The 20,985-nt window shown below is 48.4% G+C and overlaps 1 protein-coding gene across 8 annotated transcripts; it reads right to left on the reverse strand.

Moving 5' to 3' along the window:
* Positions 1 to 760: 760 nt before the first annotated feature.
* On the reverse strand, positions 761 to 8,403 carry Kcna2 (potassium voltage-gated channel subfamily A member 2). Of its 8 annotated transcripts, XM_029475407.2 has the most exons (4): positions 6,724 to 6,931; positions 5,204 to 5,321; positions 4,994 to 5,095; positions 761 to 4,563 (listed from the first exon to the last, which is right to left on the reverse strand). In XM_029475407.2, exon 4 carries the CDS (start codon positions 4,397 to 4,399, stop codon positions 2,900 to 2,902), a length of 1,500 nt encoding a protein of 499 aa, XP_029331267.1. In that variant the 5' UTR covers positions 4,400 to 4,563; positions 4,994 to 5,095; positions 5,204 to 5,321; positions 6,724 to 6,931; the 3' UTR covers positions 761 to 2,899. The 8 variants fall into 8 exon arrangements, with proteins under 8 accessions (XP_029331267.1, XP_029331264.1, XP_085691713.1 ...); XM_029475404.2 differs by lacking the exon at positions 6,724 to 6,931 and adding an exon at positions 7,381 to 8,403 and having other exon boundaries at positions 4,994 to 5,321; XM_085835587.1 differs by lacking the exon at positions 6,724 to 6,931 and adding an exon at positions 7,097 to 7,311 and having other exon boundaries at positions 4,994 to 5,321.
* Positions 8,404 to 20,985: the final 12,582 nt, after the last annotated feature.

Genomic DNA, 20,985 nt, shown 5'->3' on the forward strand with positions numbered 1-20,985 from the left:
TTGCAGATATTCTATGTTGGTATGCACAATGCATGCTTATGCGGCATATTCATGTTTTGTCTATCTTTTCTGCCTATGCCTCATATTATTTTGGCTGGTGTGCATTTTGCATGTGTGCTGTGTATTTTATATTTGTGTGTGACAATAATCTATCATTTATTTTATGATGCATGTGCATGCATGGGTGTGGACATTTTATGGTTCCCAGGCCAAGGCTTTTGTGAATAGCTAACTTCCCTTGGCCTAGACCTTATGTATGGTTTGCTTTAACCTTCTACTATCCCAAGTTTGTCCCTTCCACCCCATGTCATGAAATTCAGCACCACCTCCCACAAAGGAGAAGAAGAGAAGCACAGAGGCTTTGTGCCTGGCATGGGATGCCCTGCAGTCACCTGGGGATATGGGTGACCAGGAACTAATGAGCACCCTGGGCTAGCACCCTGAGCTGGTGCCCCCTCCCCAAAGACAAATGTAGGTACCATCTAGTGAACAGCAAGACCTAGGCTGGAATCAATACTGAACAGCCTGACCACAGTTCATTGTGTTTGTGAGAATTTAAGCCACTGTGTCAAAAGGCAAAGAAACCCAGCATGGAGAAGCAAAGGCCTTCCCCACTCTCTTCCTAGGGTCAACACATCACATTCTCTACTTCAAGGCTGCACAGTGCTCATCCATTCTTTACTTGTTCTTGGGGTGAGAATTAATTCTTTTCTTTTCTTTTCTTTTCTTTTCTTTTCTTTTCTTTTCTTTCCTTTCTTTCTTTCTTTCTTTCTTTCTTTCTTTTTTTAAAGGGCAGCTCTTATTATCAGTATGCTAGGGAGAGAGAGTCTGAGTTTAGTAATCAAAATGATGCTTTGGGTCATTTAGGGAATCCATCCCTTGGTTCTGGAATTAGGAAATTTCCACCAATAGGAGGCTTCCTTTAAGTCTAGATTAGCAGAATCTGATCCCAGGGAGTTTTACTCCTTGGTTTCAAAGCAGAGGATCCGCCTATGGACAGGTTCATGAAAATGATGGATGTAGAACCAAATGATAGAGAATCAAATGGGGCAGAGGATAATAATGGAGATGATTAATGGGATGGATTCTAGGGAGGAGACCTGGGTGGGCCTGGCCCAGGATAGCTGGAGCTGTGAGGGCTATAGGACCCTTGTGCACTCAGTAAGACAAGCTTCAGCCGTAGGAGACTGAAGCTGCAGCACATGGAGGGCAGAAAGACAATTCTAATGTCTAGGAATCCATGAACACTGGAGCGTGTCTGAGGCAATGACAGCAAACCCAGGCCCAGTGAGTTTACCGTACCCATTGGGTTTCTTACACCACCAACCCACCAAGCAATAGATCTGCTCCTGAATCTGAACTCCAGAGAATGAATATATATATATATGTGTGTGTGTGTATAATGTACATACACATACACACATATATATATATATATATATATATATATATATATATTCTAGTGCACATAGTCAAACACATGCATAAATTGCCCTGTGTCAAGATATTGCATAAGCATATACAATGTTCAAATGCAATTTTTTTCTATAGCTTGCTAGAGGAACACATGAGAGAGAGAGAGAGAGAGAGAGAGAGAGAGAGAGAGAGAGAGAGCTGATATATATTTATATACATTGAACCCACAGACCTGCCTGTCTTCAGGACCCTGGTAAGCTGTGTAGTCATGTCCACGACTAGATTAATTCCCAAAGTTCAGTCATGTGAGTGTTTACACTCTGACTTTTCTGTTTATTCTCCTGGTGTGGCAGGGTCTGTGCTCCCACTGAAAGACCAGAGGTGGGCTGAGAGGGCCAGCCAGAAGTTTTGATTCCCCATTCCAAATAGTCTATTTGTTTTACCCTGATGGAGGGCTTTTGCCTTTTGATGTGAAAAACCCCTGTTCAATACCATCCCAAGGCTATTAATACTCTAAGTAGGAATACTGTATCGGCTACTAGGAAAATAGGTTATTTCCTGTGTTTTAAATATTGAGATTCATGCAGTGAACACCCATGCAGTTCTATTGCATGACTGGTATACTCCACTGCAGTGTCAGTGGAGCTGGGCCACACCACCAGCAAAGCAGATGTCTTGCAAACTCCAGAGTAAAAGAAGAAATCAAACACATTCTGTGACCCTGAAGCTTGTAAAATGGTATCTGAAGCTGAGAAGTCCCTGAATTAGGTGGCTTCTCCCCATAGGCCTAAGGGAACAAATGTGAAACTTGGCAATTCATATTTGGTCATATTAACTGTCCCTCCCCCACCCCCCTGGGCTTCCCTCACATCAACACTGCAGAGAAAAAGCAGAATGCAGCATTTTTCCGTTACGAAACATAAGCCTCCGGAGCATCTAGTTGGCAACTGCAATTCACAAACCCCAGCCTGTGACACAGAAAGTAGTTCTAACACACAGGACTGTGTGTTCTTCTCAACACAAAACCGAGAATGACCTTTGAGTAGTCACCAGACTTTAGAACTAAGCCATGATGGTATGTTCCTCTGTGAAGGGGCAAATGGGCTGAAATAGAGTGGTAGGGGTGAGGTGGAGGGAATGCACCTACCAGGTGTGTTCGTGTTTAGGTAGGAAGATAGGATAGTGTTGATATGGTAGGTTGTGTGTGGGTATGAGGGAGCTGCATTGTGCCTTTCTGAGAGTGCTGGCTCCATGGGTGACTCTCCTCTTTGGAAACCTTTAAGTCGGTGATGAAGATTTCATGAAAGCCATGATAAATATTCTGTGTTCTAAATCAAAAATCAAAAGATCAAAAGTCACTTGCACGAACTATTGCTTTCCATGCAGAACCAGATGCACACTGTAGAACACTGACTACAATGCAGGCTATTATGCAACATCTGCATCAGTCCTGTTGAGCTGTGAGTACATTAGTGGGTTTCAATCAGACATCAGTTAACATTTTGGTAATATTCACATAGTTTGTGTTAGCCAAGGTACAGTTGGCTGTTTTTAAGTTCTCCTCTCTAAAGTCCTCATTGCTGTTGTTAACTCCCTCCTGTATCTCCATGTAATCAGACTTACTTATGGTAGAGGCACTTCTACTTTTCTTTAGGTCAGGGGAGGATGGGATCTTTGGACAGCTTGTCACTTGCAAGTACTGGGCCTGCTCCTCTCCCTCTGTCTCCCGGTGGTAGAAGTAGTTGAAATTAGACACTATGACAGGGACTGGTAAGGCAATGGTTAACACACCTGCAATTGCACACAGAGAACCCACTATCTTTCCCCCAATGGTAGTTGGAACCATGTCTCCATAGCCTACAGTTGTCATGGAGACGACTGCCCACCAGAAAGCATCCGGGATGCTGGGGAACTGGGAATCTCTCTCATCAGCTTCTGCAAAATAGACAGCACTAGAGAAGAGGATGACCCCAATGAAGAGGAAGAATATCAGGAGGCCCAATTCCCTCATGCTAGCTTTGAGGGTCTGACCTAGAATCTGCAGGCCTTTGGAGTGTCTGGACAACTTGAAAATCCTAAAGACTCTTACCAACCGGATGACACGGAGAATGGCCAGTGACATGGCCTGCTGGCCTTGCTGGGCGTCCTCTGGCTTCTCAGCTAACTCTGTCCCCAGGGTGATAAAGTAAGGGATGATAGCCACAATGTCAATGATGTTCATTATGTTGGTGAAGAAGCCAGCTTTGCTGGGACAGGCAAAGAATCTAACCAGAAACTCAAAGGAGAACCAGATGATGCAGAGAGTCTCTACAATGAAGAAAGGGTCGGTGAAGGAGGTGGACTGCTGGTACCCGATGGTGCTGTTGGAATAGGTGTGGAAGGTTACCCCGCCACCATGCATGTCCTCATTCTCATCCCGGAAGATGGGCAAGGTTTCCAGACAGAAGCTGACGATGGAGATCAGAATGACCATCACAGATACAATGGCTATAATCCTGGCAGGCCCTGAGCTCTCAGGGTATTCAAAGAGAAGCCACACCTGTCTCTGAAACTCATTTTCAGGCAGAGGACGCTCTTCTTCCTTGATGTAGCCTTCATCCTCCCGAAACATCTCCATTGCTTCTTCTCCTAGCTCATAAAACCGGATTTCTTCCGAGAAGATATCTAAGGGCACGTTTACAGGTCGCCTCAACCTGCCCCCAGACTGGTAGTAGTACAAAATGGCATCAAAGCTAGGGCGGTTGCGATCAAAAAAGTACTCATTTCGGAGGGGATCGAAGTACCTCATCCGTTTCTTGGGGTCCCCTAAGAGGGTCTCTGGGAACTGGGCTAAGGTCTTTAGCTGAGTTTCGAACCGCAGGCCTGAGATGTTGATCACCACTCTCTCACAGCATTCATGGTCTGCCTCTGGGTCATAGGTGTCTTGTGGGTGCCCAGGGAGGGCAGCAGCCTCGTCCACTGGGTCTCCGGTAGCCACTGTCATAATTGGGGCTGAGGAGTGTGCTTTACTTTAATGCCTTCCAGCTGCCTCCTGCAGGGAACTCAGGGTGCTGGTAACAGGGCCCCAGGAAACACAGAAGCATAAGTCTGAGCTCCTGCAGGAAAGCCCCAGAGCCCTCTGTGAGTTGGAGACACAGCCCCACTTGGCTGAAAGACAGAGGCAGGTAAGGACATGAGATCACCAGTCATTGGCAACCTGACAGGAGGTGCACTTGATGTCCCCAAGAGTTCAGAAACATGACTGCACCATCACTTCTGCCACTAAAACTACTATCACCTTGTCACTTGTCTAGGGGTCAGTAGGGTTCAGGGAACAATCTTTCAAGGAAGCTATAGAATGGCCTGCCTAGGGGTAGGCAGCTGAGACAGGATCTTGGGTACCACACACATGCTGGGGACATAGCTGCACAGGAGGAGTGGAGAAGGGAGCCCTCTTCCAGGCACTGTGCTAATGTTTTGGCAATACCTGCACCAAAGGAGGTATTCATGGTAGGGTGTTTGGGACCTGGGCCTTGGTCACTGATACCACCCCCATTGCCTCTCTATATGGCTGCTACTAAGTGATTGTTTGATTTACCTGGCCAAGCAGGAGCCTGAGGTACTCTTCCTCGAAGAGCAGATCTGATGGCACAGATACACAAATAGGCAGCTCAGTCCCCGTCACATCTTCTCACTTGAGCTGGAAATAATGGTGAGTCATTCTGAGCAGGAGGGCAGGTCCTGGAGGTGTGCTCTAGGACTGGATGGGGCTCGAGGGACAGTGAGATGCTTGGCCAGGGGCACGCACCACGACTCGAGGAGGAGAGTGGAGCTTGGGTCTGAAGCCTTTGGAAGGAAGGAGGCAAGATGCACAGCTCAGCAAAAGCCAGAGTCCTCCTGGCTGTCCTCCGGAGGTGTGACGTTGCCTGGAAAACACAGCAGCAAGGTGGGACCAAGGCTTCCAGGCAGCTGAGACCAAGACAGATACCCTCACAGCAAGTGGCAAACCCCCACATCTACTTTCCATGACACTTGTGAATGAGATCCACCACCCTGGAGCCTTTTCCTAACCTCTCCTGGATAACCATAAGCTTTCCCTTCCCATCAGCTTGAAAGACTTTCTCCCTAGACCTCAGTTGCCAACAGAAGCGACCCAGCTTCCTCGGTGGTGTCAGAACACATATCTCCCAAGGGGGAGGGTTTTCCTCTCTGACCTTAGCCATGTCCTGGTAAAGAAGCAATCCTTCCTCCACAACACACACTCCTTCCCAGCTAGAGAGGTCCCACAAGCAGCAAGATCCGCCTCTGTAGAATCCCCAATACACGGGGTCGCTTGAACTTACTCTCCCTCCAGGATCCCTGGGCCTCAGGCCTTGCTCTGGGTTGGGTGGCATTTGAGCTGGGCAAGCACTCGACCACCGATTTCTTCCCAAGAGAAAATCCCTCACATCTCGGCAGGGAAGCAGAGAACAAACGCTCAAGCTGCCTGACTGCGGGGCGGATTGGCTTCACATAGAGGGGGAGCCTAGAGAAAGCTGGCTTCCAGGCTGGCCCCCCGCCGACCCAATCCCGCCCGCCCCAGAGCCGGGGAGGGGTCTGGGCCCTCTCCCATCGCCCGGGGTTCCAGCCGGGATTCCGCCGGGCGCGCTCCGGCCGGAATCCGCTGGGCTGACCGGAGCCCACAGCCGCCGGACCGCTAGAGTGTGCCACCTTAACCCCTTCCTGCGCAGTGTGGTGGGCTCCCGCTGCGGGCGGGAGGGCAGCCTAGCTGGTGCCTGCGAGGACCACCAAGACTCCATCTCCACCTGAAACACAGTAGCCCGAACTCTGAGGGTGCAGAGCGGGCGTCGCCAGTCAGCTGCTCCAGATCTAGCTTCCTTTTAGGCAGGAGAGCTTCACGGCAGCCCACCACCCCGGCCAAGTAGAAAAAACAAGAGACTGCAGAGAAGCCCATTTTACTCCGTTGCCGAGAGGCAAATGCAACCAGGAGGACCCAAGTGACTCCGGTCCTACCCACCCACTATTTACCAGCGGTGGCTATGCAGTCAGCTGCACTTCCCATCACCCGCCAGCTCCAATCTGCGCCCTCCGCCCTATGTCACGCACAGACCACAGGGTCCCCGAGCCCATTCCATGCACTCTTCTGCAGGAACAAGTCTCCCCCTTAAGTCCCACGCAGCCGGTGCGGATCCACAACCCTCCAGGCCGACATCAGGGGTCGGCACCACCTCGCCCACCCAGACTACCGTGGTGCCCTGCAGCCCCTATGGGCGCTGCAGCCGGTCAGGGATGGCAGCATGCGCAGCAGAATGCCGGACACTGATTTACCCTTGCAGATGGGTACCAGAGCCTCCATGTTCCTGGGTGGCAGCCAGCGCAGGCAGAACCCGGACAGCGGGCGGTGGCGGTGGTGGCGGCGGGGTGCGGGCGGCCAGCCGGGAGCCGACTCTGCAGTCCCGCGGGCGGCGCGTACGGAGCGCCCGGCCGCCGCCCGCAGCCGCACCGCGCCGCACCGCGCCACGCAGCGCCGCACCTGGCCCCGCAGCGAACTCGAATTAAAGGGGCCGGCTGGGGCAGAGCTAGCGAGGTGTGTCGCTAGCCGCCGCCGCCGCCGAGCTGGCCACTGGGTTAGATCCCTGTGTCTCGGACCCCCCACCGCAAAGAAAACACCCCATTCTTTGACAAAACCTAGCTTACCAACCAAAACTCCGCGCAGAGCTCAACTGGGTACTGCCTGGGTCGGGAGACAGGGGAGAGGGTAGAAGTTGAGGAGCTCTTGAGAGGTTCTTGCCAACATAATGAAGTAGGCAGGATGAACTGATCAATACCATCCCAGGCCCGAGCGCGAGCCAGCCCCGAGGGAGATGTGTTGCTATTATTAAGATGCTGCCAGACAGAATCTGCAGACCCCAGTTCCCCCACTCCTGCCTTCTGCTTCTGCATCCCCGTTCCCTTCAGTACCCCTGAGCCCCACCTCTCTCTTACCCAGCACAGACTCAGCTTCCCAGGACAATACAGCAGGTGAGGGCCTGGCCGCAGTGTAGCAGAAACTCACTGCTGTCTTTGCCCCCCACGAGGTGGGGGTTGGGGGAACTGCAGAACAACAGAACTGCAGGACTGGCTTCTAGCCTTTCTGACTTCCTTTCCCCAGGGCTCTGGACAAAAAGGGCTGAGGGACACACAGTTGCCCTTGGGAGAGCAGGCTCCTTACAAAAGCCCTTTCACAGATCTTAACAACACCAGCTGGCCCACGATCTCACCCTGGGGGTGCAGTGTAGAGCAGGATATGCCCTTTGCCTCTGAAATAATTTGTATAGGAAGTTCTTGGCTTAGGTTGGGCATAGGAGTGTTTTAGGGGGTCCAGATTGGCTTGCAAACCTTGCAAAAGCTCCAAGCCTTCACTAGTATAGTTCTGCAGGCCCCCTGTCAGTACACGGATACTCCACAGAGGGGGACTCATTGAAATGAACCTCCGAGCTCTGATATTCAGAGGGGCTCTGGTGTGTGAAAGATTCTTCCCTTGCCCTTTCTGCTAAGACAATTCTCTTTATGCAAGTATCAGAAACTCTGAAAGCCTGCTTCCCTGCAAGGGAAGGTTCTAAGGGATTAGGCCATTCCCCAATGGGAGCCTGTAAGGTGGGTGAAAGATTGGACCGTACTGTACTTATAGCTACAAAGCGAGAAGGCTTTGGTGGGCTTGCTTAGAGGGAAATCGATGTCTTGTAAGACCACATTCGTTTGGCTTCTGGCTCCTGGAAGATTGGCTATGAAGATCGGTTGTCAATGCAGGATCCAGAGTCTAGCCTGGGTGTTTCACTTGCCAAATTCAAACTTCAATTTCTGTCAAGTTATTGGATAAGTAAATTTGGTGCAGAAGAAGCAACCTGTCAGTGGTAAACTGTGCATGAAGAGTTTATCTCTAACAATCACGTAAAAAACAATGGTTTCTGGTGCCCTGTCTGCTCTCAGATCTCCTAGGCTTCCCTTTGTGTTTCTCTTTGTACCTAACCACTGGGCTGTGTTTCTTATTCATCCTGCTTCCTACTGTAGTCTCAGCTATTCAGCAGAAACAACCCACAGTGCTCAGCTAAGTACTCCTTCTGGATGGTTCCCCCGAGGGTCTCTGTTTCTCCCATTTGTCATGCTTATGTCCACTAAAGAGTGTGCCTATAGTTTCATTGTCTTATTTATAGAACAAAAGGTATGGATACCAAGAAACCCTTGTGGGAGAATTAATAATCAGTTCTCATAGTCTTGTGACTTGCCTGTCAGTACTAGTCATTGGATGGGCAACAGAGGCAGAGGGAAGGAAGTGATCTGCACAAGGACAAGACATGGTGGCTCTAGGTCTTGAATCAGATACCTGTGACCCCAGGGGTCCTGGGATCCGGATTCCCTCCTATATGTGTGTGCCCATGTGAGTGTGTGTGCGCCTATGTCTATGTCTATATGTTCTTGTGTGTTTGTGAGTGTGTGTATGTCCCTGTGAGTGTATGTGTGCCTGTGTGAGTATATGTATCTTGGTGAGTGTGTGTCCATGTGCATATGTGCATGTGTGTCCCCTTGTGAGTGTGTGTATGTTCTCATGTATTTGTGAGTGTCTGTATGCCCCTGTGAGTGTGTATGGCTGTGTGAGTGTGTGTGTGTGTGTGTGTGTGTGTGTGTGTTAATGACAAGTATCTCTGAATTTCACTTCTCTTTGGGATTTTCCTCTGGGCTCTGCTTTCCTTTTGTCTTCTCATATGACATCCACTTTCCCTCTTTCCTTTAAAGTCTGACCTGAGTGCGAATGACAATGGGAAAAAATAACTAATGAAGGCAAAGAAGAAGAAAAGGCTATGGCAACAGCTCTTGTCCTGAACGGTCACTCTCTGGACACATTTGATAGCATCAGGGCTGGGAACAGAATAGTAGGAAAGAGAACATGGATCCAGTTCCCAGCATAGACAATTGTTAGCTGTGAGAACCTGAACTCCCAAATCCTTGAGCTTTAATCTCCTGATCTGTCAAAAAGGAAAGCAAAGCCCCCTCACTGTGGGACGGGCTAACCTAAGGGAGTGGAGAGCTAACTAGTTTCACCGGTAAATTAAGCCAGAAAGGCTTTGATTTGATAGTTCCTTTTTTGGGTCTGCAGTTCTTAGTTTTGGTTCCAAAAGAAAACCCAGAGTGACCCTTGTTCCTTTTCCTTGGTGAAACACCCCAGGCCCACCCAGACCTTTCCTTTCCTGTTTGTTTGGTTTCCTGCATGGGACCCAGGCCTTGACTTTAGGGAAAAGTTGTGGTGACCACTGTCAGGAGTGGCAAGTAATTATACTCATTAAAAAAAGAGTTTATGTAGGCAATTATTGAGTAATCACACCAAGTGTCAGAGTCACCATGCTACATTTATCTACCATGCTAGAAGAGTCAAAGCACTGTAATCTTCAAAGACAGGAAGCCAGTCAGCAGCTGCATGGCTGGAAGTCCTGGGAGGGCCATGGGAGATGGATTGCCAGGGGATTTCTTTGGGGGAGGGGCAATGGTTATGTTTATTATGTTGAGTGTGTTGTTGCTTTTGCAGATGCACACTCATGCTTATCAAAATTTACATTTTAAGAGATTCAATTTATTATACAGAAAGCATACAACAATAAAGTCCTAAAACTTCCCCAAAGAAAAAAAGATTTGTAATCCTCTGTGCATCCCCTCCCGAGGGAGAAGTTCTCAGTTCCTCTCACCACTATTTAGGGACCCAGAAATACCCCATAATTCGTTTTGCTTGTATCATCTTCCTGGTATGACCAGTACCTCTTTTTGCTGCTCCAATGCTTGCCGTGTGTTGGTCCAGCTCTTCTAGGCCACTGGCAAGCAGGGCAGAGGTGCACTGTGGGAATTTGATGCCTACCATCAGGCTTAGGGAAAGATGTGACTATTTCACTCACGGAGAAAGATGCTTAAGCTCAGAGAGGATCATACACTGACCAGGCTAAGTTAGCTGGTAAACGGTATGGTAGGGGCCAATCTCAAGATTGTGTGAATCCATAAGTTGCCATGTCAGCCTGCCAATGGGATACCAGGCTTCTGGGTTCAGAATGTGGATTCAGGCTGTCAGAACTTAAAAACCCTGAGTGCGAATCCTCTTACCCAGAGGAGGGACTCAGACTTGACAGGAAGATTGCTTTTAGGTTAATAGTTAACTTGCCATATGTTGACTTGGGGACTAGAAACTATGGTATGAGCTTCCAGACTCCAGTCCTCTGCTCACAGAACAGCTCGGTGAATGCCGCTCATATTTGCACAGCTTTGGGTTGTGCACTGCTCAGCCATGTGAAAAGAGAGGCACAGACAACATGTTTCCAGTTTCAGTTTGAAGAGCTCGGTGGTCCATGGGATATTCACATGACCTTTCTTCTCAGGAGTTCATTTGTGAAAGAAGCACTGCATTCTCTGAAGCCCCGCCTCCTTGCTAACGGGCTGTAGAGAGAGAAGAGAGGGCAGAAGGGCTGAAGCTAACATCCGCAGTCAGTGCGCAGACTTCCAAAGGATCAAGGAGCTTATGAATGGAATTGGTAAAGTCCATTGGTGAATGGACTCAGAAGTGGAATGAGTCTACTGTGAGCTTCATTATGGTTGCTGCTGCTGCTTTGATGCTTTGTGGGTGTGTATCAGACACTGGAGAATATCTTTGAGAGTAGAGTGCTGCCCCTACTGACATCAGAAGTCTGTTGCTTACAGGAGAAGTCAGGGTAGGTTTCTGTAGGAAGTAGCAATCCTCTAGATTAACTGCAGCTGCTTCTAAGGGGGTCTTGGGTGGAGTCTTGGATCCTAGTCCAAATTGTCTTCGGTGTCCCCTGTTCCTCTGATCTTCAAATGTTGATCCGATCCAAGACTGGCTGCAGAGTGTGAGCATGTGTCTCTGCCTAAGGCTGGGCTGCTCTGGGCTGGGCTCCCTCATGTACCTGTGAATCAAACAGCACAGTGGTTGAAGCACAACAGCGCAGGTGCCAGCAGGTCTAGGGCCTTATCTTAGCCTGCGGTGCTTTAGCTGAGACTCAGTTTCCTCAGTCATGTGCTGCCAGGGTGAGGCTGGGGGGATAAACCACTGAGTAGAGTCTGTCCCATGGAGACACAAGTGTAACATAGACATAGTATTACCATCCTCTATGGGAAATGGGAGTCAAAGGGCTACGCCAAGTGGTTATGGGATACTTTGTGGACTCTCAGACCACCTCTGGGAGCTGCCTGCAAGCACAATGCCCCAGATAAATTCACTCACTGTCCCTTGTTTTTTCTCACTCAAGGCTCTTTCTGAGGTTGGCACCCTGTGTCCCTTAGACAGTTCATGCCATCTAGTGGCTCCTTGATAGTTCTCAGTGTGGCCAGGATGGTTTTCCAGCTGCTCACACCTGTAAGGGCTTCATTGATGGGGAGGCCAGGTGGAGCAGGATAAACTGTGGAACACAGGTCACTTGACTGCCCTGCGAGCCTAGGCTCCAAGCAGCCAAGCCATTTTTGTTGCCACACTCATGACAAGCTCCCTGGGACATCTGCCTTCTGATCAGGACTTGCATGGGCTTCATTTTCCAGGCCCACTTCACTGTCCTGTTCCTTGTGCTGAGAAAGACTGCCACTTCCCCAGCTGTCTAATCTGGACATCTGGGAGTCATGATACAATCCTCACTTTCTCTTTCATGTAGACATCCTCTACATTCAGCCAATCACATGGCCTTGGCATCTGTGCATGCTTTCCCCTCACTTCTCCCCGTATGGCCTGATTCAGCCACCAGTGGGCATGGTTACACCTTCCCAAACACATTTTGGTCCTCTGCCTTCATACTAGGGCCCTTCTGCCCTCCCCTCTTTAAAGTGTCTGTAGTCACTTTCCTTTTGTGCAAGTCTTTATATCCTCTTTGACTCCCTATTGCTGTGCTCACCAGCATTTCCTAAAAGGCAAACAAGGCCCTCTGTCCTCCATGTTCCTCTCTGTAGAAGTCTGTATGGGCATGACTAAACTGACTTGAAGGTTCCAGTGGCTTAATTTAGATGTATAAGGCTAAGGTCTGAGATGAGATAGGCTTGGGGTCCATTCCTTTCTATCTCTGCTGCTTGCTATATATGTATGAACGTCCATTTCAGTGATGGGCAATGGGAGCATCCAGAACTTGTAAGTCTTCCTGCTTTGGCTTTAGCAGTTCATCAGCCAGACCATAACGCCCTCTCTGCCACTCAGCAACTTCTAATACTCACTTCGTGCTGTGTCTCTCAGGCCCTCTCTCTGATTCTCTATCCACCGACTCTATGTCTGGGACATGAACCTATTACATCAGGTTTTGAGACATCCCGTTTACATTTCATACTATCATCTCCTAGGCAGGCATGGCTATGTCTCTTCCTTATATTCTGCTGTCTGGTCTAACCTAAGAGTGGCTTCCCTGCATTGTGACCTGGTGCATTCCAGCAGACCCATGAACTCTGTAGCATATCCTGGCTTCATCATCTTCTCTTGTCCTGCACCAACCTGACCATTCTCAGAGATATCTCTAGCTTCCAAGTGCACCCACACAATTGTCCCAGATGGAAACACCTTGACTCAGATGTGATCCAACTGGCTCAGAGGTGGGCACACTTCTATTAGTTCGACCCAGCACATACTGGTCCTTAGTATCCAGGTTCCACCTTGGCTGATCTGTGCCTGGCTGCAACTCTGACCTCTGGTCTTTCTCTTTTCCTCTCTGATGGTGGAGATGGAGAACAGAGCAGGTATAGAAGAAACCACTTAAAATCATGTGATGACCCTGACCTGCCTACTCCCTAGGTAACCAAGGACCACGAGGTATGGACAAAGTTATTTTTCCCTTTTTAGGCCCCACTTTATGTATTTGTAGGATGTGGGTGTTGGATGCACGTATGATCTCTTTTTGTTCTAAGACAATTGCATTGGTTTCATTTAGTTAGGGAATAGGAGCCTCAAGTATGTAATGAACAACCTTCCCTTCATCCTTAGCATCCTTAGTTCAACTATTCTTTATGCAGAGAGCCAAGAGACATTGATTTTCAAAGAGGTCAAGGTCACTTGATTCTAGTAAGTGACAGAGTGTGGCTTGGCTCAGGTCTCTCTGAGCTCCAGGACAACATCTCTCTCTTTGCCTGTTTAGAATGCAAGAAGGAGTCAGAAGATGCCAGGTCACTTCAAACACAAGTACTTCAAGAATTTCAAACAGTGCCAATCTGATGCTTGGTGCATTATAATGATGTTCTGAGTCCAAGCGGTGCCAACACCAGCAGAACACAGGGAGTCTACAGACCCAAGGCCGGGAGACAGTGGACTCTCACTGCTCACTGGGTAGACAGAGACATCCAAGGGAATCTTTCAGGTCAGCGAAGGAGCCTGATTGCTATTTTAAATTTGTCGATTTCTGGGTGAAGACTGAGGACAGAAGTATCAGATAATGGGAGGAAACCTTGTATGGAGTGGAGAGAGAGCAGAGCTTATTCAGGGAGCTCAGATCAGGAGCTCAGAGAGACTCAGCCTCTCTGACCCAGTCTTTGAAGCAGGGAGTGGGAAAATTAGAGGATTAAGGAAGTGCCTGAGCCATCTTGGCCAATTTACTTGTGGTGGAGAGCAGAGATGTGAGTGAAAAGTGAAGGGAAGACGATGTGAGAGAGGGAGAGGGTCTGGAGGCACAGTGATCAGGTAGGAAGAGAGGCAGAGGTGGGAAGGCATCTAGTAGAGAGCCTGTAGTTTCCCATTTCTGCACGTTTCCAACCAAGAGAATTGGACTGCCTACTGGTCCCCTGTTATTCAAGGGTCATCCTACAGCGCCACCTAGTGGCCATGTAGAAGAGGTGCAGCTAGGTTGGCATAAGAGGAAAAGAAAGGTCCAGAAAAACAAACAAACAAACAAACAAACAAACAAACAAACAAACAAACAAACAACACAAATCAACAAAACTGAAAACAACCTGAATTGGGGATATGGTGTAGAAGTTCCCAGGAGCCTCTGAACCTAGTCAGAGCCAAGTTGCAAAGGTTGTTCATACTCTTGAAAGGTTTCCTCTCTTCTCTGAACTCTAGCTCACAGATTTGCAAATCTCCCTGGGTTTCTATGTCAGGACTGAGTATGAACCTGACAGGTGGACTTCCCCTAGTGCATCTGCAACACACTCATGGCTCTCAGGTCAGTGCAGTCAGATGAGGATGAGAGAGTGGAGCCACAGCACTGGCTAGAGATGGAGAATCACGTCTCTCTCAGCCACACCCTCTTCAAGATCGGTGAGCTTTCTAGAAATAAGCACAGGTTCTTTCTCTAATAAAAGTAGGACCCAAAGCTGGAGCAGAAGAGAGGTGACATGGAATAAGGGTCAAAGTGTAGCTCTTCTTTCCAGGCATGTGTGAGAAGGACAGTGACCTCCCAGAGCTTGGCACTGTTTTTATTCTCATTAGACTCACGGACACCAAAGCTTAGTGGGCTAAGGTGACTTGCCAATGGCCATATAGATGGGGGAGCAAAGGGTTGAAGGAAGGGATGTGCCTTGATCTGGTTGACTCCCCAGGGCACTGGGCCCACCTCTGTGGGAGACACAGAGCCTGGCACATGCATATTAGTTGAATTTGTAGATCCTAAGGGATGGATGAAGAAGCAAAGTGTCCAGACCCTGCTCTGACCCAAGGCTGAGAGTTGGCTTAAGCTCATCAGCCAAGTAGAAAAGTGCATTTGAGAAAGAAAGCCTTCACAGAGGACGGGCACTTGGGAGGTTTTTTTTAAAAGTCGAGATCTACTAAGTTGCCTAAGATGGCCTCAAAAAATGTAGGCTCAAAATAATGCCCCCCCCCCCCCCAGGTTTAAGCCTCTGAGTAGATGAGAACTGCAGATGTTCCTACTGTGTCTGGGTGGGGTTTGGGCATTTGGAGGTATATCTGCATCTTTCTCCCTCCCTCCCTCCCTCCCTCCCTCCCTCCCTCCCTCCCTCCCTCCCTCCCTCCCTCCCTCTCTTCCTTCCTTCCTTCCTTCCTTCCTTCCTTCCTTCCTTCCTTCCTTCCTGTCCAACCAGAAGAAAGGTTTTCTAGAATAATCTATATCAAGCATCTCTCACTAACCTGCCCCTTATTATACTATATGCCTCTTCTATGGTGCACCTTTGTCTATCAATTTGCTGTGTATGTACTTTTAATTGTCTTATTCTCCTTTTATTGGAAATCAAATTCCATGAGGAGGGATGAAGCACTCTGGGGGCTCAGTTCATATCTTCAGAGTAAGCACTTACATGGATGAGTGGATTCCAGAGTAAGGGAAACCAGACAGAGCACAGAAACAGGACTCTTTGTTCTCAGGAGTTGTGCATTCTGCTGCAAGAATGGAGACTACACCATGAAGGTCCTAGTGTTCCAAGAGGGGATACCAGAGGAAGACTGATGAAAGGAAAGTCATGTGCCGTCTGGGTTTATTGTATCTAGGGGAATAGTGAACTATCAAGAGTTTGACAGACTGAGATGACAGACTGAATCTAACCCTTGTTTCAGAAAGACAACTGCAACTGAAGATAACTTCAGAAAGATACATGTCATATTTGTAATGGAAATGTAGTATAATGAGTGGATCTGGAAATTAGTTGGAAGGAAGTTGCTTCCCGATGAGAGATAAATGTGTGGACTCAAGCCACTTGTTCAAGTAAAGGAAGATTAGAAGGGAAGAGAGCAGAGACACAAAGGTAGAGAATGCCAGTTAGAAGCTACTGGGAAAGACAGAGTCCCCAACTGTGGTAGGCAGGAGTTTGTGAGGTCATAGTAATAGCTCCCATAAATTGCCCGTCTGAGCATCTGTCTCGATGCTCAGGGGGAAGCTGAGACCCTTGGGATGGAAGTTTCAGATCTATGGACATTTGAAATCAAGGGGAGAATAAGACCCCCTGGATGATGGTGTAGACAGAGTAAGGAGGTTTGAAGGTGCCAGTAGAATTCTTCAGAATGCTCACATCATGGGGAAGGGAAGGGAGAAAAGGGCGGTCCTTCCTGCCATCCCAGTAAAGAATATGGAAGGTTGGACACCACTGTGTCTCTGCTCAGGGTCAGTGTTTGTCCTGCATTGGGGTCAGGGCTTTTTACCTCAGAAAGAATAAATAATTTATCAGCAGCATCTGCAGAGTTAAAACCAATACTTTAAATAAATCTGACAAAAGTTTTGTGAGATTTTCATTCAAAACACCCCTCCTTCCTGTCCTTTCTGTGTGGCAGAGGTGACTGTGCTCTGAAGATGAGATCCACTATCTAGAAGTGAGTTCCAGGTGTGTGCTTTTGGATAGGTCTGCGATATGGAAAGACACTTCAGCTGGAAGATGCGGATGGGAAGAAAAGATAGGATGCTGACCCTCCTAAAGGGGCTTGCTCACCTGTGAGGATACTTGCTCTGCAAGGTAGGGTCTTGACTGCTTACAGGCAGGGCTCACTGGACCACATACCGTTGTAGCTGGACCCTTCCTGTGCTACATGGAGGCTGGCCATTATAGTGTGGAAAAAGACTTTCTTCTAATGTGAGGAGTCTAGAAGCCTAACTTTCTTCCCTTTTGCCTTTTAGCTTGGTGTGGCCTGAAAAACTTACTGACTGTGTCTGTTCTTTTAATCTGGATCTGCTGCTTTGTTGAGGTGGGGGTGGGGGGAGGCAAGAAAGGCCACACCCTCAGATGAGAAAAGGCAGGGAGAGTTATAAGAGAATAATAAAATGAATAAATACAGGGCCCAGGCTTGATGACCCATCCCTGTAATCCCAGCAGTCAGGAGACAGAGGCAGGAAGATCACCACAAGTTTGAGGATAGCCTGATTTACACAGCGAGTTCCAGGCTAGCTAAGGCTACAAAGAAAGATACTTGTCTAGAATAAACCAAAACCAAAGCAAGCAAGCAACCAGCAAGCCCACAGGCTAGGCCAAGCAGGTGGAGAACCCTCTTTGGGTGACTTAGCGTCAGTACACACAGACAGTCCAGGCTTGGCAAACTCTCATTTGTTTTTTACACCTCCAACCTCCCCCATCTCTCTTGGTAGCATCATTTCTTAATTGCTCAGGCCCAAACCCCAGGACGTAGCCTTTGACTAATCCACCTGAGCTGGATGTCTAATCCCCTTCAAAGAATCAAGTCCACGATCAGACACTGTAATCTTTTATGTGCGCCACCCCCCCCCCCGCCCCCCATCCCGACCCCTTGCAGAAGCAAGAGAGATGAAAAAACAAGTCAGGTGTTGTTATGACTTTGTTCAAAACTCAGTGGTTGTTCTCACCCTCAGAAACAGCCAACGTCCTCTGTGGCCTAAAAGGCTCTCTACCATCTGTCCCTGTATACCTTTCTGACCTCATTTGCAACCACCCTCCCTGTGCTCATTCTGCTCAAGTCAGCTGCCTCCGCGTTGGTCCTCAAACTCAGAAAGCACAGAGATGGCAGCACTGGCTGTCCCCAGAGCCCAGAGGGCTTGACCTCAGTTTTAAGACTCCACCTTTTTAAAGGTTCTTCACTTGCACATCACACTGCTTCCATATTATCCGTTAGCCCTGTGGCTGGCACGGAGGAAGCATGTGTTAACCTTCATGCAGTAGGAACCCGGCCCATGCTGTCTACCTTCGGGTATGAAATCTTGCTTCTACCGCCCTTAACAGTTCATCTGCAAAAGCATGCACCCCTTCCTCCGAGAAATGCAAAGCACCTCAGGCACCAGAGGAAGCCACACTCCATAGCACTGAAGACTGCTGCAGATGAGGCTGTGGCAACCTGTGGTCCCTGAAGCCTTCCTAACACCCACGCACCTGGAGAGACTGCTAGCTGCAGGCCTGAGTTTCTGAGCCAGCTGCACCGCCCCTCCCCCTGCACACACACACACTTCTCAAACAATATCTTGGGGGGATTTAGTTTTATTTAAAGGGGAAGGTGAGATTTTGAGAGTTTAAAAAGAGTTTTCCCACCTATCTGTCGAGCCCCAAACCCCAGCACCTCCAGTCACCTGAGGTCACATCTCTTATGCCACTCTCCCCCTTCTCTATTCTAAAAATACAGAATCTAGAAACTAAAGCTTTAGTGAAGCTCTGGGCTTTCCTGGAACAACATCCTCAGCCTTCCTAAGATTACTTGGACCTAACCAAGGAGTTGCTGTCCCTTGTACATAGCAAAAACTGCTGTCAGCTATGTGAACGGCTGTCAGCTATGTGAGCTTCAGAGAGGGAGGAAGAGAGCAAGACAGAGCGGGAGGAGATCAGGCACTAACTTGAGGTGTAACCTGGGCTGGGAGCACCTATCAGCCTTAGCCTCCAAGCAAACTTGACATCTCTGGCTCCTCTGCTCCTGACCTCACACATCCATGTCTCTCCTAGACCCTCCTCATCCTTCCCTTCCCTGTGGTCCCTGTGCATGCAGACCAGCCTTGCAGGCCCTCAGCACTGAGCAATGTATTAAGGATCAGCTCAGAGGTCCTGAGTTTGCCTAATTATCACAGATGCAAGAAGCTCAGACCTCATTACCTCCTGCCCCTCCCCTGCATGAACCTCCCCCCGCCCCTAGTTTCTACCTGTACTTTGTCCTACTGAGACCTGACTTTTTCACCCTTTCTCAGGGGCAGCCAGCTATGGAAAGTCCTTCATTGGACAGTAAGGATGGTAAGAGGTGTGAGGATGGGATGGGACAGTGGGGCAGGGCATCAGTTGTGAGATGTGGATCTGAGCAGCAGGTCCTGGAATGATTGGGGTGGCAAATGAGCAGGGTTAACTCAAGGTACTGAACAAAGTGGAAAGAGTCAGTCTTGGAGATCCTCAGTTCCGCATACAGCTCATGCCTTTTCATTCTCAGTCTCGAAGCTCATTTTAAAATAGCCTCCTACCGAGTACCCAGAGTATTCTATGTGACAGATCTTTTTGCCTGCCAAACTGTTTTTGTTATGCAATGAAGAGTGTGGCCATGTACTGCTAGCCATGTGAACATCTATAACAGCCAACATAGCTTCTGGCCAGTGTGAAAGGCTGTATATGCCTCACTAATGTGTGAGAATTCAGCCCACGGTAAAGCCACTCAACATTCTATTTTGTCTGGGCAGCCTTGTCAAAAGTAAAGGAGTAACTTTTCCTCAGGCTTTTAACATTCTAAAAAACCATGAAAGCATTCATTACTGTCCCTTTGGGCATTCAGTCTTGTGGGACTCTTGGGTTCAGATACTGGTTTGGGTGTCTGACTTGCTCAATCCTGCTAAGTCTGCTCCTCGGCTGTACAAACAATGGCTTATTAACTTTTTATTAATTTTAAATGTTTTCCTAAGGCATGGGTTTTAGGGTTAAATTTAACTGCAGTCCTCCAGCATTGCCTCCATAAAATGTGGGGGGCTGTGGTGTAAAGATCGTGTGGGCAGCCTGATTACAACTCCATCAAAAGCAACAGTGGCTAGGACTCCTAGCAAGCTCAGAGAAAAGTGGTTTGAAGAGCCCTCTAAAAACTGTGAGGTTAGATCATATTGTAGAAACAAACACCAAAAAATAAAAAACAAAATACAACAAAACAACCAATCCGTCATGTAAGGCCTCTTGAAATTGATCAGATACAAATAGTCCATTGAGACTGTTCATGAAAAACTGTTGCACGTCTGGTAAGAATGTGGGAGTTTGTGATATTCCCTTGCTCAGGACTTTTTCCTCCCCTCCAAGCTCCAGTGAGTCAGTAGGGCTATGGGTTCCCTCAGAGGACATTGCCTTGGTTTGGAGACAAGGACAAATGTCCCATCCCAGTACAGTTTTCAGTCCATGGAGCAAACTTGATACAAAACAGATGGGCCTGTTCTCAGCCCTGCCAGCCTGTTGTGAGACTGTTGGTGGGGAGCTCAACCAATGGATTATTCAGCAGACTGACAGGAATCTGGAAATAAAGAGAGCCTCAGAAGGAGTAAATATTCCTTCCACACATACGTGGCTTATCAGGAGGCTGTGTTCCTACATCCCTTGAGGACCTGGTGGAAAGCGAAAGCTGATGACTTGAAGCCCTTCCGTACTTTGGACATTCTGTCCCAATCCTGATCCACTGTTAGTGGAAATCTGACTCAAGGTTTCAAAGGCCAAAAGTCATCATCACCTTGACTGGAAGAGAAGCTACTTATGGGTTACGCCTTTGGGTGTGACAGTAAGAGTGCTTCCAGAGAGGTTTAACCAAGAAGGAGTACCCACCCAGAATGTGCCCTGCACCATCCCACCTTCCAGAGATGAGCACCAGGAGTCATCTCTTTTGGTTTCTGACCTTGGGGATGATGGAGCCAGCTGCTTTACACTCATCTCAATGACTTCCCCGTCTTAGCAGACTGTATCCCTTCAGACGATGAGCCCAGTGAACTACTTCCTTTTCCTAGTTGCTTTTGGGAGATACTCTTTCACAGCATAGTAATGAGGAAATTAGTCAATACAGTGCCAGGCCCAGCTTCTGAGTCATTGTCTGGCTATTCTGCCGAAATAAGAACACTTTCTCCAAGGTAAGTTTTAAAAAAAGTAAAAAAAAAAAAACAAAAACCAACCTGAAGACATTGAACAGACTCATCAGTAGCAGCAGTGCTGTACAAGGAAGGGACACATAACCTCAGGCTAAGTGGAGACAAATTATGC

This window comes from Mus caroli, unplaced genomic scaffold, assembly GCF_978045245.1.
Source record: "Mus caroli unplaced genomic scaffold, Mus_caroli_1 scaffold_3, whole genome shotgun sequence".
In the NCBI taxonomy this organism is placed as follows: domain Eukaryota; kingdom Metazoa; phylum Chordata; class Mammalia; order Rodentia; family Muridae; genus Mus; species Mus caroli.

Bases quoted from the DNA above. Each gene is read 5' to 3' on its own strand.
- Kcna2 (XM_029475404.2), bottom strand. From the start codon at position 4,399: ATGACAGTGGCTACCGGAGACCCAGTGGACGAGGCTGCTGCCCTCCCT.